The sequence below is a fragment of the Nelusetta ayraudi genome, unplaced genomic scaffold (assembly GCF_046127955.1).
Source record: "Nelusetta ayraudi isolate G7.1 ecotype Tasmania unplaced genomic scaffold, CSIRO-AGI_Nayr_v1 ptg000053l, whole genome shotgun sequence".
Classification (NCBI taxonomy): domain Eukaryota; kingdom Metazoa; phylum Chordata; class Actinopteri; order Tetraodontiformes; family Monacanthidae; genus Nelusetta; species Nelusetta ayraudi.
In genome coordinates, this window is record NW_027466103.1 from 5,256,865 (window position 1) to 5,282,500 (window position 25,636).

General features: G+C 44.6%; 4 protein-coding genes across 8 annotated transcripts in view; 2 read left to right on the forward strand and 2 right to left on the reverse strand.

Moving 5' to 3' along the window:
- The first annotated feature begins 488 nt into the window (after positions 1–488).
- ankrd34c (ankyrin repeat domain 34C) lies at positions 489–3,728 on the forward strand. Of its 2 annotated transcripts, XM_076037918.1 has the most exons (3): positions 489–740; positions 1,011–1,051; positions 1,902–3,728. In XM_076037918.1, exon 3 carries the CDS (start codon positions 1,953–1,955, stop codon positions 3,543–3,545), a length of 1,593 nt encoding a protein of 530 aa, XP_075894033.1. In that variant the 5' UTR covers positions 489–740; positions 1,011–1,051; positions 1,902–1,952; the 3' UTR covers positions 3,546–3,728. The 2 variants fall into 2 exon arrangements, with proteins under 2 accessions (XP_075894033.1, XP_075894032.1); XM_076037917.1 differs by having other exon boundaries at positions 489–1,051.
- A 501-nt stretch (positions 3,729–4,229) lies between these two features.
- On the reverse strand, positions 4,230–7,547 carry LOC142896340 (retinol dehydrogenase 13). Its single transcript, XM_076037934.1, has 7 exons — positions 7,370–7,547; positions 6,715–6,852; positions 6,437–6,628; positions 6,174–6,335; positions 5,939–6,055; positions 5,630–5,834; positions 4,230–4,905 (listed from the first exon to the last, which is right to left on the reverse strand). The coding sequence occupies exons 1-7, from the start codon at positions 7,443–7,445 to the stop codon at positions 4,809–4,811; spliced, it is 987 nt and encodes a 328-aa protein (XP_075894049.1). The 5' UTR covers positions 7,446–7,547; the 3' UTR covers positions 4,230–4,808.
- A 2,626-nt stretch (positions 7,548–10,173) lies between these two features.
- idh2 (isocitrate dehydrogenase (NADP(+)) 2) lies at positions 10,174–20,354 on the forward strand. Its single transcript, XM_076037933.1, has 11 exons — positions 10,174–10,359; positions 15,034–15,125; positions 15,803–15,968; positions 16,071–16,231; positions 16,807–16,950; positions 17,366–17,502; positions 17,634–17,785; positions 17,931–18,043; positions 18,258–18,355; positions 18,454–18,546; positions 19,944–20,354. Exons 1-11 carry the CDS (start codon positions 10,251–10,253, stop codon positions 20,026–20,028), a joined length of 1,350 nt encoding a protein of 449 aa, XP_075894048.1. The 5' UTR covers positions 10,174–10,250; the 3' UTR covers positions 20,029–20,354.
- A 57-nt stretch (positions 20,355–20,411) lies between these two features.
- The window catches only part of znf710a (zinc finger protein 710a), a 7,198-nt gene continuing 1,973 nt past the window's right edge, over positions 20,412–25,636 (reverse strand). Inside the window, exons 2-6 of one of the 4 annotated variants that reach the window (XM_076037924.1) lie at positions 23,862–25,358; positions 23,226–23,276; positions 22,936–23,127; positions 22,644–22,818; positions 20,412–22,219 (exon numbers count right to left, since the gene is read on the reverse strand). In XM_076037924.1, coding sequence (XP_075894039.1) covers positions 22,050–22,219; positions 22,644–22,818; positions 22,936–23,127; positions 23,226–23,276; positions 23,862–25,358 — 2,085 coding nt within the window. In that variant the 3' untranslated portion in view covers positions 20,412–22,049. The other 3 variants (XM_076037927.1, XM_076037926.1, XM_076037925.1) reach the window with 3 other exon arrangements.

A 25,636-nucleotide genomic window follows, 5' to 3' on the forward strand; every position in this document is an offset into this window, starting at 1 on the left:
GTTTTCTGATGTGTCACTTCATTTCACACATTTCTGTGATGTCATCCTAAAATGTTTTTTTTTTTTTTTTTTTTTTTTTAATCTGTTTGATGCGCTACATACTGTACAGATCCATGTTGGATAACCACAGTAGCCTCCTTGCAAGTTGGCCCATTTTATAAACATAAAGGCCAATGGAAATGTATGCTATGTCCTTAGCTAACTAAAACCACACAGGTGTAGGGTTAAATCACATTACAGCAGATCCCTCTACACTTCACACACTTGGCCTTTAAAAAAAATCTAAATACCACACAAAAGTAAACTGGCATTTTCATATAAGGTGCATTTGACTGCTCCCACCTTGCACTGACAATAAAGCTAATTCTGGTTATTTTTATCTCAAATCATGAAAGGATTGTTTGGCTTTATTCTCATATTTAAATTTCATACAAATAAATTGCACTGATTTTAGTCCTCATGTAAACAAAAAGCATAAACGTGTTCCACATGTCCATCCGTGCTTTTGTTTTCAAACGATCCCTTCGACGTAAACTCCCCTCGAAAGACGCATTAATTACACAGATATTTCTGTGTGAGGGGAAAAAACAACAACACTCGTCTTGTTTGCCACCCAGAGATAGACGGAGACAGACGTGGACATATAGGTTTTTTTTTATTTCTTTTTCGTCAGACGCGGGGTTTATTTTTGGTGGCCTCTGACGTCAAGGGGAGGCACGTTTCATTCAGCATGCAGGAAAGTAAGTTATTTTTAACCCGCAACATCTCCAGGTTGTGATCCTTGAGTGCGCAGTGAAAGGGATACTCCCCATTGGACTGATGTAGCGCGCCTCCATAACAAAAGAACCGCAGCTCGTGCTGTGCGATGGTGACAGAAGAGGCACGGCGGAGCCCGGACGAGGCGCGTCGATGGGAGCCACAGGAAAACACCAACATTGCAGAGAACTGCAGCCAAAGTTTCTCTTTTAACGGATTCTTCATTTTGCTCCTCGCCCTCTCGCGTGTCAAAGCGGCAGCTACTTTGAACATGGAAAACCTCTCCTGCCACCAGGTAAGTGGGCGAATACGCGCGCTTAAACTGATGATTTCTTTTCTCATTTCCCCCCACCAACAGAAGTCATTAAAGACGACGGTTCGCCAGTTAAACTTTTAATCGTTTTATTGCGTTTTGCCATTTCTCTGCCTCCCCCGAGGAGGCGCGTTACGCATCATAGTAACCGAGTGAGTTGGACGAAACGTCACGTTCATATTTCTTAGTGCGCGCATAGTGGATAGAACGAACGAATAGACGTTAAAAAAAAAAAATAATAAAAATGTGTGCGATAATGACAGTAAATACGAATGACGGGTGGATGAGTGTTGACTTTAAAACGGGGCGCGTCTGTGTTGCCAAGTTATCCCGAATGAAATCCACGCGTTCCACTATTTTTGTGTCATCGGTCCTGTCAGATTTTTGATATTAATACTTTGTCAGCTGAGGAGTTTTAATGAAATTCACACCGACATACAGCAAGATCAACATTTGATCCTACTTGCTGCGGACTGGCTTTTTAAGGATAAATAGCAGTTTTGTGTTTTATTTATTCTATAAATGTCATTAGAGATCAATTTGAAGATTACCTTTGATTCCCACTGATCCTCGTCATGTTCATGAGTAGCTCCTATTTTAAAATGTAGTAGTCAAATCATTAGCAGTGTTCTGTACGGTTAAATGTTTGCCATATGACAAAACTACATTCGTGACACCCAGAGTGTCAGTATTTACACACCTTTTCCACGCTCTAAATCCCTGATATCGAGTTTTGTCGATGGTCAGAGACTGCCACCTGCTGATGGTCTTTTAGTTGGTTAGTTATCGCCGATATTAACCAAATGGTTTGATATATTTGTTGTGTTTAAAGGGCAGCAGGCTCTAGATTTCACCAGTGGGAAGACCTGTGATCGGCCGCGACATGGCAGACATCCTGGAGCTGCGCACGGACGGCAACTCGCTCCTGAAGGCGGTGTGGCTGCGACGCCTGAGACTCACCAGGCTCCTGTTGGAAGGGGGCGCCTACATCAACGAGAGCAACGAGCGCGGCGAGACGCCGCTCATGGTGACGTGCATGTCCGCGCACGCCGACCAGCAGAGCGTCAGCAAGTGCAAGATGGTGAAGTACCTGCTGGACAACCAGGCCGATCCCAACATACAGGACAAGACGGGCAGGACGGCTCTCATGCACGCCTGCATCCACAAAGCAGGACACGAGGTGGTGGACCACCTGCTGAGCAACGGGGCCGATCCCAGCCTGGAGGACAGGAGCGGCGCCTCAGCGCTGGTCTACGCCATCAACGCCGACGACAAGCAGACGCTGAAGCTGCTCCTGGATGCGTGCAAGGCCAAAGGGAAGGAGGTCATCATCATCACCACAGACAAATCGCCGTCGGGCACCAAGAAAACCAAACAGTACTTGAACGTCCCTCCGTCGCCGGGCCTGGACGGGAGGTCGTCGCCGGCGTACTGCACGTCTCCGTCTCACATCGACGTCACGGCGTCGCCCGCACCAGAACCCGAGCAGGAGCTGCAGAACACAGTCTTCGCTTTCCAGGCCAAGATGAAGACATCAAGCTCGGCCGGGAAGCTGGCCAACGGGCCCACGTCTCCACCGCGCCGGCCCGCCAACCCCAAGCGCGCACGCCTGCCCCAGCTGAAGAGGCTGCAGTCGGAGCCCTGGGGCCTGATCGCTCCCTCCGTCCTGGCCGCCGCCCACGAGGAGAGCAAGAGAGCCAGCTCCGACGACGACGTGGTCGTCGGCGTGAACGGCCTGTCCCTCAGCAAGAGGTCGTCCCTGTCCCGGCAGAGCAGCGTGGACAGCAAGGACGGCTCATTCCCGCTGGTGGCCGAGCAGCTGTGCAAGATGTCCACCTCGCTCTCCGTCCCACCGACGTCCAAAGCGTCCTATGAGAGGACTCTGGGTCAGCACCAGCCGCTGGCAAGGCGCAGCACTGTGCCTGCAGAGCAGGAGAGTAACAGCTGCAGCAGCACCGGCGTGGCCAGTCTGAGGGACACGATGCACAGGAGACGCCTGGGGAACGACCACTACGACTCAGACTCGCAGCTCTACTCAGACTCCGGCTCGCTGGACTCTCCCAAGATCCCGGTGGAGCGACGGAAACTGAACACGTCCCCTCTGGCGCTGCTGAACAGCTCCAGAGAATCTCTGGACAGCAACGCGGGGCCGGCCTCTCCCAGCACGGCACACAGGCGAGGGCCCAGCCTCCTGGAGAGGAGAGGATCTGGCACCTTGCTGCTGGACCACATATCCCACACCAGGCCGGGCCACCTGCCGCCTCTTAATGTCAACCCAAACCCTCCCATCCCTGACATCGGGGCCAGTAGCAAGCCCTCGTCGCCGCTGGCGGCAGGCTTTAGGTCGATAGCTCCCGTAGCACCAAACACACCAAAGAGAGGCGGCCTGAAGACCAAGAAGAAGCTTGTGAGAAGGCACTCTATGCAAGTGGAGCAGATGAAGCAGCTGTACGATTTTGAAGAGCTGGCTCATTAGTTTGTGAAAGTGTCGACGCAGCACACGTCGTGGTAGTAGAAGTGTTAACGCCACATATCGTCAGGAAGTACATCAATCGGTTTAGCTGTGTCGGTGCACGGCCATCATGGTGTTGAATAATGTGTAATTTAAAAAAAAAAAAAAAAAATATATATATATATATATATATATATATATATATATATATATATATATATATATATATATATATATATACATATATATATATGTATGAAAACTGAGCAATATAGATAGATTTATTTTCTGTGTTACACCCCACCTGAAGAGTTATCTTCCGTTCATCTCTTCTGTCGTGTTTGTACAACAATTTTGAATGTAAATGCCGCAACAAGGTACTTTTTCTTCTGTTCTGGCTCCCTTACAATATTACGTAATGTGTAGGAAGCATACAGGGTCCGTTTGTAGCCAGCAGTCCACCTGAGTGCACTTTGTGCAAATGTAATTAGCACCATTAATGGACTTTCAATTGAAAAGAAAAAAAAGTGTGACGCACTCGTCTGAAATGTAGCTTTGAGTCCTATGGAATTTGACTGTTTGTAGCACAATTTGTAGAAAGTGCCTTCGAGATAAACCTAAAAGAAACCTAAAAAAAAAAAAAAGTGTGTCTTGATACATTTATTGCATAAGAGCATTTAAATATTGAAAACAAATGTTATTCATTCCCCCCCGTTGGTCTCACTTTGAACAAAATGATTGGTTGTGATGTGAATGAATGGAAACCATGCCTTAAAAACAGGTAAATGGCACATGGAAGAATTAGAATAGCACTTTAATTGCCAGGTGGATTAAAAAAAAAAAAAAAAAAAAAGCTTTGAAGCACACTCCTCCATAATGAATTTCAGTGACAGTGAAGTTCACAGTCAACAGAGAATTTTTTGTGAAGATCGTCGATTGAAATATCAAACCAGGTTAAAGGCAATCAACACTTAAAATCATTGTGGATGAAGCCTGCTGTACATTCTAATGCCTAGCAACTAGAGTTCCAATACTTGCCACATACCTAAACATGTGAAATTTGTTCTCCACATTTGACCCCTCCTCTGAGGGAGCGTCGAGATGCAGTGGTTAACTCTTGTTTATCGGCTCATTCAATTACGACAAAGCTAATATATAAACATAGCAACACAAATCTTTTCTTTTTCTTCTTTTTTTAAGTGCAATGGTCGTGATTGGCAGTTTATTTGCTCCAACGTCAATCGTCACCATTGACATTGTCGCGCTTGTCATCAGCGTCGTGGTGGTTTACGCCAGGCCGACCATGGAGGCACTCAGATCCCACAGCTTCTTTGCAGCTTCATCATCCTCCGCCTGAGGGGCTGGTGTTTTTGGAGCACAGTCGCTGTAATCAGTGCACAGTTTAGTGTTAAAACAGGTGACTCAGCTTGCTCCGACCGCGTCGATGCAGTGATGAGACTGAAAAATGGGAATCAGTCAATAGTCTGTTATCACGCTCTAAATGTGAAAACCATCGAGTAGTTTTCTACATCGACCCGCAACGGAGAATAAAGTGTGTGAAAACATGCAGATTCTGAGTCATTTTCTGAGTCACGCAGCGCAGCAACAACAACATCAAACACCATTTCACCTGCGAGAAGCTGTTTCGACTTCGGATAATCGCTGCAGTTTAGTAATCTCAAGAGTAATACAGCTTCTACCAAAGCAAGATTAAATTTAGCAGGAGGGTAAGGCTGGCCACTGCCACCTGATCTCATTTGGGAACAAAGTTCCGGTTTTGCCACACAGCCATCAGCCAGCAATAAAGTGAAGCCTTCAGATGTAACTGTTGTAAAAAGATGTAATATTTTACCAAATGAAGGTCTAATAAAGCGCCTGTTGCCTAGCTGCTGAAAGGAGATATTTTCCTGAGGACAGGCAAGGTGACTGTATTATCTGAAATAATAATAGAGTTGTTGCCACATCCACAAGAAAACAAATAAGACCAGCATTGTCAAATGATGATGTTAGGTTTGTTCATAGATACACTTCTACCGCATAGACAAATAATAAATATCACAGCCTTTTATCTTTCATGTGACTGCCCCCTACTGGTGTAACTGACTTACCTGTAGTAGAGGCCACTTTGATCCTTCAGGCTCTCCTCCACTGCGCAATAGATGGTGGTCTGAGCGCCGTCTTTTGGGGACTTGATGAGGTACATAAATGGCCTGTACAGGATTCTCTTCCACAAGGGGATTTGAAGCACAAAGTGGCGTCCCAGTTCGGTCCAGATGACTCCAGGGTGCAGGCTGTAAGTTGTTACTCCAGTTCCTGCAGGTGGAAAAAAAAAAGGCATGGGACATAACACATCAAGCATTGAGTTGTTTACACAATGTATGTACCGTTTCTTCACAGATATAACTATGTTTTAATACCTTGCAGCCTCTTCGCCAGCTCACGTGAAAAGAGGACGTTGGCAAGTTTACTCTGACGGTAGCTTATCCAGGGAGTGTAACTTTGCTCCAGATTGATGTCATCAAAATGAATTTTGCCTTTTGATGAGAATCACATTTGAAAAACCCTGAATTTGATGTCACGCAAATAACCAACTTTGACAATAAGGATTACATTTAAAGAAAAAAAAAAAAAAATGAAAATCAAAGGTTGTACCTTTTTCGTGAGCCAAGCTGGAGACGATGACAATGCGGCTCGGAGCCGACTTCTTCAGGAGATCCAACAGGCAGTTTGTCAGTAGGAAGTGGCTTAGGTGGTTCACACCAAACTGCATTTCGAATCCATCTGTGGTCTTCCACTGTGGACAGCTCATGACACCTCCAAGTCAAAAATACAAGATCATTGAAACCTCCCATATGTTCTTTGGAGCACCTTCTGAAAGATGTTGGTGCACGTCGTAGTGTCATTCATAGGTTTACCTGCATTATTGATGAGCACATCCAGCCTCTCTTCAGTGGCGATAACGTCATTGGCCAGCTGTCTCACGGACTGCAGAGATGCCAGGTCCAATTGTTTGACGATAACATTTCCATTTCCGCTCCTCTTCCTCACTTCTTCTGCAGCCTGATTAGCTCTGTCCATGTCTCTGCATGCCAAAATGACTCTGGCCCCTAATATGCAAATACATATCGCTCAATATCTTTTTCTTTGCAAGATAAAATGAGATCATTTACAAGAAGCCCAATAAATCACTGACCCCGACTAGCCATGTCAACAGCAGTTTCCTTGCCAATCCCAGTGTTGGCTCCAGTGATCAGGACAGTCTTTCCATTCAGCCGTACTTTGCTGCGGCAAGCTGGACCTGCCATCCATTTTTTCAGCCCATAGAATCCCACTAGCGTGAGGAAAAAATAGTTAGACTATTAGACTATAAATGTAAAGACTATTTTATTTCACACAAAAGCTGCTTCTAATTCTGTGCTTACAATTGTACAAGTCCAATAGATGTGTTGACATTCTTGTTTGTTTATTCTTTCTAGTTTATGATTCACATTCAAGTATTTTGCAACATGTTAAGTTAGAGAAAATGTTGAATATTTGCGAGAAAAGGCATGGAGAAAAGAGAAAAGACATAGCCTGATATTTTTAAAACACAATCACCGACGACCTTCAAGACAACAAAACTAAACAAAGTCGCCAAAAATCGAAATCGATAGATTGAAACATCGACAGTGATTTCACGTAATGAAACTATTCGAACCATGTTTGAATAATCATGTTAGTAAACAGACAGAAGACACAGAATGCCAAGCGTGAATAACAATTACATAACTGTTACATCATAATAAAATATATGTAAAAGGGTTACTTATGATTACGTTGTATGTAAATGCATGTTACTTGTTACTTACCTGTTATTGTGACGACAGAGGACAGGACAGACGCGTGCTCGAAAACAAATGATTTTATCGCAGTGACGGCCTGCATTGTCGTTCCTTATGCAAAACGAACATGAACAATTCTCGGTTACACACAAATCAACAGCAACCTCAGAGTCGTGTTTCTGATGTGTGATCCACACACCGCCTTTGCAAAAGAAAGAACTCAGTTTTCATACCCGGTGTCCTCGAAATGAAGGCTCCTCTTCGGCTCAGTTTCACACCCGGAAGTAATGCCCTCCGAGTTGGCGGAGAAGAATCTCATTTGTCAGCTGCTGAAAACGTCATCAAGCGTCAACCTGCTTGTGTCACATGAAGGTGGGCCTCTTCTTTTTGTTGTGTTTTTTGTTTGCACCTTGTAAGTATTTACCGGTGTATGTATGTATGTAATTTTCGTGTCGCAAAAAATAAAATAAAAACAACAACAGAAAAAAAAAAAAAAAAACATAAACGTGAGCCTGGTTTGGAGGCTACCGCGGACTGTCAAATCCCCAGACTCCTGCAAGCAGCGAAGTTGTGCAGGGTATACACGGGTATATGGAGTGTATACCCACCTATTTTTATTCCGCATGCAGTAAACATACATTAAAAACATTCTTAGGATCCGCCGACCCCCATTGGAGTTCTTATTAGTTCATCATCATCATCATCATCATCATCATCATCATCATCATCACTGTTTGCTGACGTTTTTACAAATGTTCTCAATCTTCAGATGAGTCCGTGATAAAAGCCTGTGTGTCTGTGTGCAGTATATATCTCTTATGTAACTAGCGACTGTATGGCGATGACCTAAACTAAAATCATTTCTTTCATCGTCCAGCAGAGGGACCTGTAGGTCCAACAATAACATCTCAGTGTCTTCTCGGGGAGTCCATTAGGTGGCGATCAAGCAATGTTTTCTATCTGAAACGTCCGTAGCTACCAGTCAGGTTTTGTGAACTCTTTTTATAGCAAGAAATTACATATTAAACTCCTCCCATTAAATTATAATGTGCCTGATACTTTACAGGCAGACAAAAGGAGAAACGAGCCGAGTTACCCTGTGGATTAAGAAAAAATCCTCAGAAGAACTGACTGTAGCATTCTAAGCTTGAACTGAATTCCCTTTCAGTTATGACCTTGGGTTTTACAGGGTGACATCTGAGAGTGACACTTAACACCTTAAACTTATGCCGAGTGTCTGCAAAGGTGGCCACTGTTTATATGCAAGTTCAAAGGTCTCTGCAGAGTCAGAATATTATACAATTCCTGCTGGCCCTGTCTGACCTGTGATCACACTCACCTTTAAAAATCTCTAAATTACTTATGCAGCACAGAGTTGTGCATGCCAAGACTTCAACTTCTAACTCAAACTGACCCTCTCTATAATGTTACAAACACTGCCTTCTAATATCTTCACATAACATTTTAATGTTTTGTTCTATTGTTTAGAAATATAATTTCTATTAGGCCTTTGTCATTGTAGGCCCACACTCAAATGTCTTTCCTCAAAGGTGACCTGTCTGTCTCTTGGCTGGCGCACTACCAATCCTGTCATGTGACTGTTCTGCACACCTCCCAGTCTTTTTTCCCAGTATGGTAACTCACCCTTGCTAAAATTAGAGAGCCCTCTACTGAGACATTTTAGAATGTGACTATCATCTGCTTGTGCTGAAAAAAAGAGCTGATCTCATTTTTATTATTTATTTTTAATTTAATTCATGCAAATCTACTTTACCACAGTTATACACTTTTTAGCAATGCCATTCTAGCTTGCCAATGAAATCCCCCAAATGAAAAAAAATCATCCTTTTCTACCAGTTTTTCTTGCTAAACCTTTCTGCTGAAGTTCTAAAGTTTGTTGTTGTTGTTGTTGTTGTTGTTTTTTTTTTTTTTAAATTAGGCCTTTGCAGTGTCATGCAGGTCAATGATATCTCATTGTTACCTCTCCCTATTAGGTGCAACAAATAACTGGTTTTAGCAGTGAGCTACATCTGAGCTCTTTGATGATTCATTTTAGGAAGCTACTCCACTGGAGAGGGGAAAATAAGAACCTGGGAACTTGTGTGTGGAAAGTTTAGCTCACACACTATTATTACAATATAACATTTAGATAATTTTGGTTCGTACATTTGATCTTCCGATCAACATGTGGGCTTCCTGTACAAATGTATGCAAATATCCAACAAAAATGATTGTGTTATTCCGTAGAGTAGCTAGTAATTTGGGGAATCATACATTCCTATGTGGGAGTATTTCTGTTTATTTTGAGATCAAGTCTATCCAAATAATGTAATCATCAGGTTTTCAGGTAAACAGTTCCAAGTTCCAAAATATATGTCAGTGTTATTGCCTCTATAATGAAACACAGTGGCCATCTCTTTCCGATGAGCTCATTCTGGACTGAGCTCACTGTCTGTCCCTCATATTCATGAACAATCCAGTGTCTTCATACTTGGCAGGGGCTTTTGTGGTTTCACTAAAAAGTTCATAATTGTATTGTTAAACCCTTTGCTCAAAAGATGTGACTATCCCATATGAATGAGCAAAAGAATCTGACAAAAAAAAACTATACACAATTTTCAAAATAAGTGTGAATTAAATAATGGCATTCAAAACATAAGAAAATATTTGTTTGTTTGTTTGTTTTAACGAATTTATATTGCAATTACACTCCAAATGAGAGAGGAGGGGTGAAAAAAAAAAACTGACTTGTGACGTAACAGCAGCTTGTCCCGTCGGGGCGGGGACGAGAGGCGGCGCTGAAGCTCCCGCTGAGTATATTGCAAAGAGCCCGGCTTCGCTTGGCCCCCTCTTCGCTCTGAGCTTCGTCGAGTGTTAACCGCAAAAAGTCATTTTGGGCCAGGAGACAATGGCTGGATATCTGAAGGTCCTCAGCTCTCTTTCGAGGTCTGCCGCCGCATTTTCCAGGAACCCCGCCGTGCTCGCACCGGCTGCAAACTGCCAGCCTCAGAGAAACTGTGAGTTTGCAAAGAGAGCTCCGATGGCATCCTCAGCATCATTGTGTCGACGTGTACTCGCTTGACCGAGCTTCGCGTTTAAAACCATCTCTGATTTGGAGTTTAGGTTGCACCAGTGTTATATCGAGAAAGCGGCTACAACGAAGCTAGGAAGCTATGCTAGCTGCGTCGCATCCGCCGTTAGACAACGAGGATGCTCCTAATGGCATTTAATTGCTTGAGCTTAATGGCAGACGACGCTCCAGGAGTTGAACTCCTGTTTCATGGCGATTTCACGCCCGGGTTCAGGTGCATTCATGTAGCGAGGTTGTGAAGACGGACGGGGGCGAAGAGCAGCTGGCCGGAGATGCATTTCTTTGTCCTCTCCGAGCAAAGTTAGATAACAGTTGGTGGCTCCTTTATAGATACGTCGGCACATTTGTAAACAAGACATTATTTTTTAATATATTGTTTATTAGCCTGCGCAGCCCTTCAATTGGCGGTTCGTTTCGCTTCATATAATTAAGCAATTACAAGGCGCCCGGAGGAGGAAAAACAAACTGGCAGCAAATGAATCAATGAATCAGCCGCGGTTGTAGCATATCCGTGCGGAAATGCCTGCGCCCCCAACTGACGTGGAAAGACGAAATAAATAAATAAAACTCGCGGTTTGCCGCCAGAATGTGTGCACGCACTTTTCCGAAGTGGCCCGACGAGAAGCGAAGCGGCCACTCGGCTCCGCGCGCGACGGTGAAAACTTTCACCGAGGTCACTCCGCATACGAGACTCCTCCGGAGAGCGCAATGGCTGCCGCTCTGCTCGCCCTATTTTTTTTTTTTTTCCTTTCCCCCCCATCGCTTCATCGACTCGCACTGCTCCGACCTTGGCGTTTTTGACCACAAACTAACCCTGCAGCTGCCTCCCTCTTAATGTGCGCCTTGTTACTCGTATTGTGTCTGTGGTCACGAAATTAGATTGTTGTGTGTCGTTGCCCAAATCACAAGCAGTTTCCTTTTTTTCTATGGGCCCTAAATCCGGCGTAGGGATCCAGAAGAACCGTTCATCACGTGGGCGCTGCAGATATTCCCCAAATATCCTTCTGCGGGAGTCTGAATTTGGAAACTGTGTGCCGCGTTGGCTCGTAGGCCACAGTTCGGTGGCCAGGTAGTTTATAGGAATGGGTCACCTTGAAGGGCACCTTGTCTTCAGACGGAGAGAGCGGTCCAACTTGTTGTGGGAGCTTTGCAGCGCAGTCGTGTGTAAAGGGTCATTGATGGTAGTAAATAGAGTGCTGCCCTGATGATCCGGGTGTCCTGCTAATTCCCTCGACCTCTTGTTGGTAACCAAGATATTCCTGTGTGCTACTTTCCTTGCAATAGAACTTCTATGACTTAATGGACATCTTTGTGACTAAAGTTTACTTAGTGCTTCAAGTGTCTGTGCATAGTTTTGTTTCTCTCTACGCAATTCAGTCTTTTGCCCCCACACACTGATGCATGGGTCACTAAAACCAGAGCTTTTGGAAAGGTCCTTTCACGGTCATGACTTCCCCCAGAAACATGCACGTATCCAGGAAACCAGCCTGTCTTTTTTTTTTTTTTGGGGGGGGGGGGGGGTCATCTGCTTGGTCATCTTTTTGTGTGCGAAGTTGTTGCCTGACCATATCTCCAAAAGCAACAAATGTTTAAATGCTGCCATTTGCTGTTGTCGTGCCGTTTGCCATTTTCAGGCACCTGTTTGATCACTGCCTTCCTACAATAGCACAGCGTGTCGTCCCTCTTCTTGCGTGAGTTACTACAATTTGCCTGTGTACGTGTGTTGAGAGTAATTTTTTCCAGAGTGCATTCAGAGGTCACCACTGTTAGATGACCAATTAAATTTTACAACAGACTAATAAAATTACACCGTCACACCTTTTTATTTCTTTGTTGTGTATTCTACGTTCTGTGTAAGAGGCTCTTTGGCTGCAACTTGATTTTGAAACCTTAAAACCTTTTACTGCTTCTTCTGCTTGTGGTCAATGATTTAAAAAAATATATATAACTCAATCACTCAGTGCCACTCAGTACCACTCAGTACCACTCAGTGGAAGACAGTGTCTCGGGGAGGTCATCAGCTAATCTTTCCACAACCGTCTCCAGGCTGGTCTGCGATTCGGTTTAAGTGATCGATTATACCAGATTACCGTCTTTCCCAGGTGTAGGATTAAAACTGAGAAGGTGTAAGGCTTGTTTACATTGTGCAGATTGTTGAGCAGAGCACACTGACAGGTTTATTGGGGTCATACGGTCTGGTCACACACTGTTGAAGACTGACTTTGTTGAAGACTGACTGTTTCACCCTCATGTCCTCTGCTCTAAAGGCAACACATTATTCTAAATCGCAGCTGACTCTCCCAACAACTTTCACAAATTCTGAATTCTGCACAGGCTTTTCTAAACTACTTAGTTTACTTTATCCAGATTTCTGCTTACTTTCTATTTATATGGCCTACTGCACCTTTATGTGAATTGGTAATTTCCTCAATTGCTTTTGGTTAAGGTGCAGAAAGTTGTTGTTTTTTTAAAACAGAAAGTCCTTTTCAAAATAATGTCTGGATAAAAGAGTATTCTATTCCTGCTTATGCTCACCGTCTCTTCAATGGAGACCGTTCAGCACATTGTGCCAGTGCTATTTCCTTGCGATATCAGCTAGCTTTATCACAGTCGTAGAGAAGCGAAGTACAACTCTGCAGGCCTCTCCCCCTGCAAGGTCTGTGGGCGTAATGCAGGAAGCGCACATGACTTTGTTTCAGTTCGCCCTTCAGCGTCCAGTCTGATATGTTCTTTCTGCTTACATAACCAGCTCAGCTGCTCCCCTCCTGCACTGAGCCGTTTGATTTCGTTTAGACATGTGCGAAATTATGACCAGCCGTGATTGACTTTAGCTGTGACGCAATTAGCTTTGACTTTTGACGGCAGTTGAGATTAAATCAACCACACATGCTTTTCACTTTTGCTCAACACACCACTCTCATTTTTATCAAGTGATATATCTCTATACCAATAGCAATAGTAGCATGGTTTTAGAAATTGATAGGACCAAAAATAATTGCCTCAGGAAAAATCTGGGCTGTGTAGATGGTATTTAAAATATCTGACGTTATCAACTTTATGACATGTATGAGTTTTATTTTTGTTCAGATTTTTTATCTAGAACTCTTGGTGCAGAGACTGGCCTGAGGCCTATTTCCTGTTACGGAATAACTTCCCCAAGGGAGAGATTTGGTGCACTTCAAATTAATTTTGGAGTTCCCTTGACTCTTTATTAAAATGTCAAATCAAACCTTTGTGTGCATATTTTTTTTCTTTAGTTATCTCGTCCAAAACATCAATACAAGTACTGTGCTTCTGCTTTGCCACTAGTTATTTCTCTGCCTCATGTCACTGATGGTGTACTTTCTTTGCTATGCTGCTATTTTGGTCACCTCGTGCTCACTGTGCGTCTGCACTCTTGGCTTGTGTTGGTCGAAGAGTATGGGAGCGGAACACAGGCTGTTTAAACAGGTGTTACCAAGGCTTCAAATTCCAGAATGGGTCAGATGTCCCACGTGGATATTTATTTTATTAAAGGTGCCCGATGTATGTTGGACACCACACATACAAAGCATGCATAGGAGGAAAAAAAACCCAAACAGAAATACTGGTTGTATAATGACCGCACTTTCACATTTTTATTATTCAAGGAAAGCAGCAGCAGCAGTGGCTGAAAGGAACATTGGCTTGGCTAGCAAACTGTCATTTGATCTTCTGCTCCTCCCCCTGCACTTTTCTATCCACTGAACTGTTCCTGCTGGCAGGATACACACTGAGCTGCATGTTAGAAGCTATGCTGAAAGACACATACCTGTCAAAAGGGATTGTGCTCGTTGCTGCAGCTAAGAGAAGAAAACAAAAAACAATTCTGTTCGCTTGAGACGTTTTAAAATTAAAGGGCTCTTGCCTTGAGTAAGGAAAATGCTTGACTGAAAAGAATTCATTCATAAAAGCACCATAATTAATATATTGCACAAACACATTTTAAAATCTGATATGTTTTTTAAAAGGGCACTTGTAAGCACTTCAGTGTTTTCGAAATGTACTTTTGCTTATTGCTTCGTGTCATGGCGTTGTGGAAGATTTTTGATTGGACAAAAATAGCACCATTGAGATTCCAAAAATGCAGGGTATGACTCTACACTTGCATGGTTGCCCTTTTCTGCTGCAGCAACATCCTCCATGTATATTGCTCACTTCATTGCATCTCGAGGTGCTGTGTAAACAAAGCTGCAGACATAAGCACGTCCAGTGATTGACTCTTCAAAGCAGTCATTCGTGATGAAGTGTCGCCTAAAACAACATGCAGAAAATGGCTGCTGGCGGTTACACATTTAATAGCCCTCTGCAGATTAAAACCCGATCGCTGTGTAATCGTGCTGTTTGTGTTCCGCGTTGAGCCAGGCAGCCGAGTTGAGCCACAGACAAACAAACGTCTTGCTGTGAATGGAAAGCTGCCCTTAATTGAACCTTCGTGTGTGTGTGTGTGTGTGTGTGTGTGTGTGTGTGTGTGTGTGTGTGTGTGTGTGTGTGTGTGTGTGTGTGTGTGTGTGTGTGTGTGTGTGTGTGTGTGTGTGTGTGTGTGTGTGTGTGTGTGTGTGTGTGTGTGTGTGTCACACAGATGCTGACAAACGCATCAAAGTGTCCCAGCCAGTGGTGGAGATGGACGGAGACGAGATGACCAGAATCATCTGGGAGTTCATCAAAGAGAAGGTGAGAATGCGGAGACGAGCTGCAGCAGCGCTGGTGTGAGTCTCTCGGGGGAGGATGCGCCGACGCTGTCTGATTCGCCTATTTTTATATCGCAGACCAACACGTGGACGGGGTGGGAGGAGGAGGGATTATCTGTGAGATGAGGGGGAGGGACAGCTGTGATGTTGCAGCCGCTCACTGGCTGGTTGCCCCCAAAGAGAGCAGATGGTGTGTTGGCTCCGGGAGAAAACGTGGAGTAGCCTGAGCTTAAAACCGCCTCACTGTTTTATTACGCAGCTTTGAAAATAACCAGAATGTTGTTGTTTTTTTTACACTGTGGCTGGACCGGAAAAATATTTTCAGCTTCTGTGTTTTCATAGATCTAATGTTGGAAATGCCTGCCTGTGGCGACCTGCCTCCCAGCCTCGTTACACAGCTGGATGTCTGACCCGTTTGGTCCTGACGGGCTTAAGTTATAAAAGGCTGCTATGGGGAGATGACAAAAGCCTTTTGCTATGGCTGTCTCTTGAAAATGAGTAATTACAAGAAACGATTAGTTTCAGTCTGTCACACCTCTGCGTTGTGACAGACTGAAAACAAGGTTTTTCTTGTACCTGTGAAATAGTTCAGGTTTGGCGCACTGAGAGACTTGGACTGAGGCGATGCTCATGTTTTCGGTTTCACGCTGTGTCCCTCAGCTCATCCTGTCCAACGTTGACGTCGAGCTGAAGTACTACGACCTGGGCCTGCCGTACCGCGACCAGACCGACGACCAGGTCACCATCGACTCTGCCCTGGCCACAAAGAAGTACCACGTTGCGGTTAAGTGTGCCACCATCACCCCCGACGAAGCCAGAGTGGAAGGTAAAACAAAGAAACAAAACACAAAGAAACTCAAAGAAACTGCTGACGACACCAGGAAATCTAGAATTTACAACCCCACATTTTTGTTTTTATCCCAATTAGAGTTCAAGCTTAAGAAGATGTGGAAGAGCCCCAATGGAACCATCAGAAACATCCTGGGAGGCACCGTCTTCCGTGAGCCAATCATCTGCAAGAACATTCCCAGGCTTGTTCCTGGCTGGACGCAGCCCATCACTATTGGCAGACACGCCTTCGGGGATCAGGTGAGCCGCTCCCTCTACGCACAGAGGCAAAGCAGTGAATGAAGTCATTCCAGACTCAAGGTAGTCCGATTCATCGTTTGGCTCATCAACCAAGGCAGCTTTTGGTCTTTTTTGTGAGTCAGGCTGATTCAAACAAACCTAGTTTTGTTCAAATTATTATTACCAAGACGGTATTAACTTTTTTTTTTTTGGGCTCTGCCTGCAGGTGATGTGCATTAACTAACAAACACTAGTGAAAAGACTTGTCTGGCTTTGGTGAAGAACTAATTATTTACTGCTAATTTTGTCTTGATGAACATTTTAACTGAAGTAAACGAGTGTCTTCAGGATATGAGTCGTGCAACTTATCTACGTTCCATCCAAGTTTGGCAGATTCAGTTGTTTCGTCTTCTCAGACCCACACAGACTGATTCGATCAGATAAAAAAAAGAATTTGACTCAATCCGAATGGTTCCAAATATTGGTCAACGCACCAGAAAGGGGGAAAACCAGTATTAATCGCCACTGGTCTGACTTGTTTAATGTTTGATAAACAACGCTAGCTGAGCTCACGAGTCTTGTCGTGTCTTTTACAGTACAGAGCAACAGACTTTGTCATTGACCAGCCGGGCAAATTCAAGATCATCTTCTCTCCTACTGATGGCAGTGCTGGCAAGGAATGGGAGGTCTACGATTTCCCTGCTGGCGGCTGTGGAATGGGCATGTACAACACAGATGAGGTGAGTTTGCTTTGTTTTGCAGGGCTGCGTTCATTTTGTTGCTTATGGTTGATATTTCTGCTCACATTCAGGCTTCTATAAGGATTGCTCTGCTGTTTTAATTGTTATTCAGTGAGTTTGTGCTTCCAAGAAATGACAGCAGCTGGTATTTCTAGTAGCTATCTTAACCTGCCTTTCGTAGCCCCAGTCTGTACTGATTCTGCAGAGCTCATGTTTCTTGGAGGTTATAATACGTTTACATAAGGTTAACAGACCTTTTGTGTTTGAGCTTGAGGCTCTTTTTGAAAGAGAAACCTGAGTCCCATGTAAAGGGGGGGGGAAAAAACACTACCTTGCTTGACTTAATCAGCATAGCACTCTTGGATTTAACAACAGAAGTCAGCAAGTGACTTTCTGACCCTCTCGCCATCTACAGTCTATTACAGGCTTCGCACACAGCTGCTTCCAGTATGCCATTGGCAAGAAGTGGCCTCTGTACATGAGCACAAAGAACACCATCCTCAAGGCCTACGATGGAAGGTTCAAAGACATCTTCGAGGACATCTTCGTGAAGTAGGTGCACATTTTAATTTTTAAAATATTAAAAAAAAAAAAAAAATCCTTCCAAAAAAATGATAATCCACTGCCACGATGTGTATTTTGTGTTCACATGTGCCATGTGATCATGATTGCTTTTCCTTTAGGCACTACAAGCCTGAGTTTGACAAGCTGAAGATCTGGTACGAGCACAGGCTTATTGATGACATGGTCGCCCAGGTCCTCAAGTCCTCTGGCGCCTTTGTGTGGGCGTGCAAGAACTATGACGGAGACGTTCAGTCCGACATCCTTGCGCAAGGTGAGACGTCTGAAAAGCAAAAGCTCTGCTGCAGTCCTGCGTTATGGAACGGCACTCATCGTCGACGTTGAAATGTCGGCCAGCTTGTTGGCAGCTCTAGCGGTTCCTCCTCAAGCGGCCTGCTTTTTTTGGTTTCTCCTTTAAGGTTTTGGCTCTCTGGGATTGATGACGTCAGTGCTCGTGTGCCCTGACGGCAAGACCATCGAGGCCGAGGCCGCTCATGGCACTGTGACCAGGCACTACCGCGAGCACCAGAAGGTAAGTCACCATCTTTCTCCATTTTAGGGTCGGAAAACACTTCAAGCAGCCAGCGAGGCAGAGAGTGAATAGGGACCCAATGATGTCATGCCAGACTGACTGTGAAATCTCTGGTATTATAATGCCACCCTGTGGTGAAGACCGAGAATGCGTCTCTCTGCAAAATGAACTGCCTTCCTTGCAAAACTGACCCAACCCTCATGTTTGCGCTCAGGGGAGGCCGACCAGCACCAACCCCATCGCCAGCATTTTCGCCTGGACCAGAGGCCTGGAGCACCGTGGCAAACTGGACGGCAATAACGACCTCATCAAGTGAGAGACCTTGACGTGTGAACTCATTTGACTTTCAGATGACGCATTTCCGTTTCTAAATTTGGCCTTTTCTTCTTTTCTTTTTTTCTCATCTGCAGATTCTCCCAGATCCTGGAGAGGGTTTGTGTTGAGACGGTTGAGAGTGGCACCATGACCAAGGACCTCGCGGGTTGCATCCACGGCCTCTCCAAGTACGTTCATGTTGATATTAATGCTGCATTTTACACTGCGGCACATATGCAGTCATGCCACGAGTGCCCTCTGAAGTTATAATGCTAATCTACAAGGGGATTTCAATAAGAGAAATACGTTTTGAATCTCTGTAGGCTGCACTAATGACTGTAACAATTGTAATTCTATTATTTGTAATTGAAAATATCTTGCTCTGGATAGTATTAAAGCATGCAAATAAATACGGGGACTTTGACGGTGGTGCTGTACATATGATACAGCCTTGTTTACGATTGGTTTGCTGCCAGTGTAAACCCTTTAAAAAATATTATTTCCCTTTCATAAACCTCTCTGCTAATATGACAATAAACCAAATGTACAGTAATTGTATAAAGCGATTGATTATTACTGCACTTGATGATGAAACATTTACTTTACTTCATTCCCTTAACCACCATATTGACAGTTTACTTATGATATTGGCTAGTTACTAACCTCAGCCATCAACATGCCTCAGGTGGCATCCACCAATGATGGTAGAGCTTCATCTGCCCTTTCAAATACAGTGTATATTCATTCAAAAACATAAACAATGCAAAACAATTATGACTATATAATATGTTGTCCATATAGTGTGCTGCTTTGAACATCAAACTTAAACCTAAAATTAAAGGTTTGCTGCTTTCATTTCCTTTGAATGTGAATCCAACTATTGCTTTGAAAATACATCATCATTCAGAGGCATTAGACTGGCTGGTATTTTTCCCCCATTGTCACCAGCCAGACATTTCCTGAGCTTCAAACTTTACTTCCTTCACGTCACCTCATCTTGTTTTGGAGCTGACTGACATTTAAGTCCATTTTCCTCCCATCGTGCTTTTCTTCCACCTGAAAGTGATGGGTTGGTTAGCAGAAAGATGTTCTGATTCTTAAGAGATAACTCTAGTAGGAGTTATATTTAGGACCAGTGAAGTTTGAAAGGCTAATGGAGAATGGTTCATCTTGGGTAAAACACCAACCAAACTGGAAGGTTTTTTTTTTTTTTTTTTTTTTACAAAACCTGGTCTCAGTTTTAACCAGGTTCAGAGGCTTATGGATGGAGATGAATAAATGTAGTGGAATAGCCTTGTTTATTTTTTCAGTGACACTGACCTATCTATTGACCTGGTGCTTTATTCATTCTACACGGCATTTCAGCACAAGTGCTAAATTCACAAAGATTACTCTTAATAATGCCTTCGTAGTGGCCTGATATTTGATAAATAATTACCCTGCTATTTACCTCTAGTAAATAGCAGGGTAATTATTTATTGTATAACATCTTTTGTTATAAAAACAAAAGATGTTGCTGACTATTTGTTTTCCAAAGCTCTGTATTGAGTTTTCTCTTCTGCTTTTTCTCCTCTCTTCTTCTCAGTGTCAAGCTGAACGAGCACTACGTCAATACTACAGACTTCCTTGACGCCATCAAGACGAATCTGGACAAAGCCCTCGGCAAGTGAAGGACTTAGAGTAATGAAGTTAGCCAGGAGAGGACTATGTCACTCATCTGTTTTGTACCTCATTTTTAACTTAAAAAAAAGGTCAACTTAACGATTGAAAAATATGTACTGTCTGTAGGATTATATAGAGTTCTGTTAGGTTATTAAAGAAATGGTCAGCAGCTCTCCTTACGCCTAATGTCACCCTACCTGACTCTCTGTCCCGTTATTGCAAGGTTTTATTTTTGTAAAGTGAAGTACTGTAATGATTCAATACTGTTTAATGCCTCGGGCAGGACTTAAGACTATGTCAAACATATTTGCCAATAAATCACTTGTTTGACCCACTTCTGTTTTCTTCTTCTTCTTCTTCTTCTTCTTAAACAAACAAACTATACGGTTAACAACTTTTAAAGGTAAATAGATTTATTATTTTACAGCATTATCTGAGCCACAATGGTTTACATACATCTCTATTCACATTTTGTTCACACTAATGTCTAATACAGGAATCCATTGAAGCTGAATATCTTCTTCCCTCTGGTAGTATCATCACAAAAACTGATGCAATGGACACGAGCTAAAATCATGAATATAAAAAAAACACTTTAAAGTTGCACTTATTTAAAATGCACTGTATTAACATTGCAATCGGACACATGGCTTGCAGCTTAAAAGTTTGAGAAAGCCAAGCACTGGGCAAACTGAATATATTGTGCATTTCCCAAATCATTTTCCACAAGGTCCGCGCCCCTGTCACATGTTGGGAGGTTGTCGTTCATCACTTGAGACCGGCGTACAGCGTGATGGATGGCATACGCTTGCAGACACTCTGGGGGCACTTAATATTTCTGTCTTGAGTGTTTTTTTTGTAGGGGGGGAGGGTTGTTGGGTGCATCTTGTTGAGACTCAACCGTTTAAATAACAACAAAAAAAAACAACAAATACAGGTTTTGCATTGCATATGAAAAATGTTGCAGTCCTGTGAAGGGAGGGGGGTGGGGGTGTGGTGAGGGTTCCAAAGGAGAAGCTGTGCCACGGCCTGTTCACTGTGGTAATCTTTTAAAGAGATCTACAGATGGGTGGGAGGGGAACCTGAATGTAATTTCAAGAGGTCTGCAATTGAACTGCAGGATATTCAGTGTCCCGGCTCAACAGAACGACAAGGGTAAAAACATACAGTGCCCATAGCTGCAAGATGTGATCCAATTCTTTGGTCATGGGTTTCTTTTTGTTCTTTAAGTATTTTTGATTTTCTTCTCGTGAGCATTTTTAAAACATTCCACAGAAACAAATACATTCAGTGACTAGAGATTCAATACAGGGTGATTCGTGTTAATGCAGAACACTGCAAGTGGACGCGGTTGTCCTCAGTGCAATGCACCGATTACTGTACCAGCCAACATGCAAGAAGGCTGATACATCTGTACATAAATATACAAGAATACACTGTAAAATCCAGTGGCAGAACCAGATATATCAAGCATAAATCAGAGGGTGTCATCAACTTCCTGCAACCTGAAGCTTTGGCCAGCGATAAAACTAATTCCCTTCACTAAACCTTCACTTTCACCCAGTGGACGGACAAGATATCCCCAGTTCATTTGCATGAGTGCGTGCAGTGTAACGTCATGGATTTTCAATATCGTAGCTAAAAATGTGCTTTTCAAATCAGGCTCAGATTGTGTCGACAACATATGCATGTTTTCATATGATGTTGTTTTTTGTTTGTTTTTTTTAAATTATATACTTTAGCTTGAAACAATCTTTACCCAAGTAGTCTTTTAACAGTAGATGCACTCAGAGATGACAAATATGCAATAAAGTAAAGGGTACACATTTGCAAATGTTCTCGCTTTACAAGTGATTTCAGTGCATATGGCATATGAATGTGCAGTTTGCACCGGGTTCTTTTCCTCATACATAAAGAACAACCCAGGCATGTGCCTCAAACAATAAAACAAAAAAACAAAACAAAACAAAAACCTTCCTCCTGTTTCAGGAGTTTCTACTTATATTCAATTTGGGGTCATTTTAATAATTCATGCAGTGCTGAAACGCCCTGCGCCCTTCCCATAGGTGCTGTAATACTCCATTTGAGATAGTTTAGCGATGTCTGGTGTGTTGTTGTTGTTTGCCCGGTTTTCTCGCTCGCTGAATTCGAAACCCTCCTCCTCGTACTCCTCCTGGCCATCCGTCTCCTGGGGAGGTTCTGAAAAACAGGAGCACACGCCAAAATGTGAGCCTCCTCGTCCTCAACGACCCTCTCTCACACACACGCCGAGCTCCTTGCGAAAAGACGATGGGCAGCGAGTCGCCTCAGTGTCAGTCGCTACTGATAAGGACAGGCATGCCTAATCCAGGCACTGCTATATTTACTAAACACGCAGGGAGGGGGAGACAGAGAGACATCAGAACACTTGGCCGCGAGACCGCGGTACGCGCCGAGTCAGTGTGCATTAGCGGCAGACTGAGTGACAATAATACGAGATGGAATCCAATGAGCACTTTGAAGACAGCCGCACATCCACGTCAACAAACGACACTGATCAAAAAAAAAAGTCAAGTGTCATCCATACAGTCAAATTAGAGGACGCCATCACAGGCGATTTAATATGTGTATATCTTTTTGTTACCTTGTCCTTCTATTGTGCTGTCCATGATGCCGTGCTTGACCTTCATGTGTCGGCTGAGGTTCCCCTTCAGGTTAAACTTGCTGGTGCAGTAAGGGCACTTGAACGGCTTGCTGCCGGCGTGGAGGTGCATGTGGCCGAGGAGGTTGTACATTCTGTTGAAAGACTTCCCGCACACCTGAAACACAACAGCGTGACAATCAATCGAGGGTCTCCGTTACAGGCCACTTCTGCTTAAAAAAATAAATAAAGAAATGTTATAAGGCAACAGAAAGTTAGCTCCCGTCTCACCGACCTTGCACTTGAAAGGCTTGACGGGCAAGTGGACAATCATGTGCGTTTTGAGGGTCTGCTTCTGGACGAAGGTCTTGAAGCAGACGTGGCACTGGAAGGGCCTCACGCTGGCGTGGATCAACATGTGTCTCTTCAGGTTGGCGGACAGAGTGAACTCTCTGGCGCAGACGTCACACTTGAATTCTTTCATGCCCTGGAACAGCATTAAGTGTTTAGTTGAAATCATCTGGCTAAAAGTATGGTTTGGTAGAGCTGTTAGAGAGTCACGAAGGGTAAGAAACACAAACGCACACTGGAGGAGCTCTTGTCTTTGATCAGACTCATGACGATCGCAGTGGCCTCCTTCCAGGGTTGAAAGAGAGTGAGAAAGTGTGAAAAAGAGTGTAAAACGTCCAGTAGTGGAACGAGTGAACTTCCCCCTTGTGTTCAAATCTTTATTTGATTTTCATTTTTCATTTTTAGCTGAATAAAGCGGCATGAAGTTTATTATTTTGCTATTATAGAATAAAACAGCCTCTGTAATAAAATGGAAGACCAGTGATTCATGAGGCTCAAAGGGAAGTGGGTCTGCAGAAGACACACAACACAAAACACATGCAGAAGTGGGGGGAGAGAGGGGCTGAGCCACACAAAACACTCACGGCCTTTGAAGACTGTGTTTACAAAGTAACTGGTTTTGGAGAAAAGGCTGCGCTTCAAGTCTGCCATATACTTCTTTCTGTGAGGATTTATACCGGCGCAGTGAGTAAATATGGGTAAAATACCCTCCAGATGGATCCCGGATAAATGCAAGATATTCCTATTTAAACTAAATATTTCATTTTGTTTTGAAGCCAGCCAAGGCCTCTGTGGGTTTTGTGTTTGAAAACCGCCAGACAAAAGGTCCATCGCTGAGAGTTTCAGCGATTTCGGTCGCGCTGCCGGTACCTTGTGAGTGAGAGCGTGCTGACGCAGGTGATGGATCTGGACGAACTCCATGCCGCACTCGGGGCAGACGTAGGGCCGCACGTTCTGGTGCTTCATCAGGTGGTTCTGCAGCTGGCTGCGGTAGGCGAAGGACTTGTGGCACTCGGTGCACTGGTAAGTGGTGGGGCCCTGGTGGCTGGCCAGGTGGCGCTTCAGGTGGGCGTACGTGGGGAACTCCAGGCCGCACTGCGTGCAGACGTGGCACTGGCCATTCTCGTGCTTGCTCTCGTGTGTCCGCAGCTCGCTGGGGTAGGCGAAGCCGCGGCCGCAGAAGCGGCAGCTGTAGGGCTTGACGTCCGAGTGCTGCAGCATGTGTCGCTTGAGGTGGCTGGTCTGCGTGAAGGCCTTCTCGCACACCGTGCACTTGTGGGGCCTGGTCCCCTGGTGGGTGAGCAGGTGGGTCTGCAGGTGGCTCGGCTGCTTGAACAGCTTCCCGCAGTGCAGACACTCGTGGGGCTTTATCCCGTTGTGGCCCAGGATGTGAGTCACCAGGTTGTACTTGGAGGTGTACGACTTCTCGCACATGCGGCACTTCCAGCGTTTCAGGCCCTCGCCCACGTCCACGCAGTAGGACTCGTCGATCTGGACGTTGATGTCCAGCCGGTCGATCTGCATTCTCCTGGCCAGCCCCTCCGGGTCGGACCACAGCATGGCTTGGCTGTTGTCCTCGTACTCCCCGGTCATCGGCATCTCGGCCGAATCGTAGGCCACATCGTTGGGCTCGTAGTAGCGGTTCTCCAGGGGGCTGCCGGTCTCCCCGGTGGTCTTCAGGTTCAGCGCCTGTTCCTCTTCTTCCTCGGCAACGACCGGCTCTTCCTTCCTCTCCCTGTTTCTGCCGTTGGCTTCATCTCGGTCCTGTTCCGGCCGTGCGTCTGTGGCTGCCTGTTGCCTGGGTGTATCTCGCACGCACGAGGCACAGTTCGCGCACGCCTGCTCCTCTTTCATGGATCTGTGCCGAGTTAGTGGATCTTCCGACTTGCCCGAGCTGTGTCTGCTCTGGGTGTGGATACAGGATGGAGGAATGTCTGTGTCGGCATGTTCACCTTTAACTTGGGCCTGGGGACTCGACTCTTTGTGTGGGTGACCCTTTGGTTCTTCATCACTCCTGGGTCTTTTAGTCCTTCCACGTGGTCCGGGGCGTCTTCTCTCACTGCAGTGAGGTTGGGGCTCAGGGTCCCCTGCAGGATCTGCCAGGTAGTCCCCATTGGCCCCTATTAGCTGGTCAGCATACTCATACTCCATAGCCTCAGGTGGAGGAGGGGGACACTCCCGCAACTCCCCTGTATAAAAGCCGTTTGGGGCAATGGTAGCCCCAAAGATTTCATTTTGGGATATGAGGCCAAGAACAGCGGCCTGAGCCAGAGATAGCACCACCACTGGCTCCGTCTGTGTACCCACGTCCACCTGACCCTCAGTCATCTTGGGGAATGTCCGCACCAAGCGACTACTCTCTTCCTCCTAGAAGAAGAAGAAAAAAACAAAAACAACATGGCAGTTAAAGAAGTGAAAGTGAAATATCACCTTAAATCAAACTCTCGTTGTTTCACATAGAAAACCACTGACGAGCTCTGTGTTAAGCGCAAACTTGAGACACTATATAAAAATCTTCTTGGTTTTTGATTCTCTTTAAAAGCCTCATTCCTACAGACTGAAGGCTTAAGCATTTCAGCCCTTGTTCCGAAGACCAAAGAAGAGTATTAAGGGAACGTTTGCCAGGGAAAAAAAAACAAGATTTG

What these genes read in the sequence shown, in the direction of transcription:
- ankrd34c (XM_076037917.1), top strand. Translation starts at nt 1,953, where the DNA reads ATGGCAGACATCCTGGAGCTGCGCACGGACGGCAACTCGCTCCTGAAG.
- idh2 (XM_076037933.1), top strand. Translation starts at nt 10,251, where the DNA reads ATGGCTGGATATCTGAAGGTCCTCAGCTCTCTTTCGAGGTCTGCCGCC. An exon ending in GTCCGACATCCTTGCGCAAG is followed by an intron (nt 17,786 to 17,930) that starts GTGAGACGTCTG and finishes TTCTCCTTTAAG; the next exon opens with GTTTTGGCTCTCTGGGATTG. An exon ending in GGCAATAACGACCTCATCAA is followed by an intron (nt 18,356 to 18,453) that starts GTGAGAGACCTT and finishes TCTCATCTGCAG; the next exon opens with ATTCTCCCAGATCCTGGAGA.
- LOC142896340 (XM_076037934.1), bottom strand. Translation starts at nt 7,445, where the DNA reads ATGCAGGCCGTCACTGCGATAAAATCATTTGTTTTCGAGCACGCGTCT. An exon ending in TGTTGACATGGCTAGTCGGG is followed by an intron (nt 6,629 to 6,714) that starts GTCAGTGATTTA and finishes TTTGCATATTAG; the next exon opens with GGGCCAGAGTCATTTTGGCA. An exon ending in TGTGCTCATCAATAATGCAG is followed by an intron (nt 6,336 to 6,436) that starts GTAAACCTATGA and finishes TTTGACTTGGAG; the next exon opens with GTGTCATGAGCTGTCCACAG.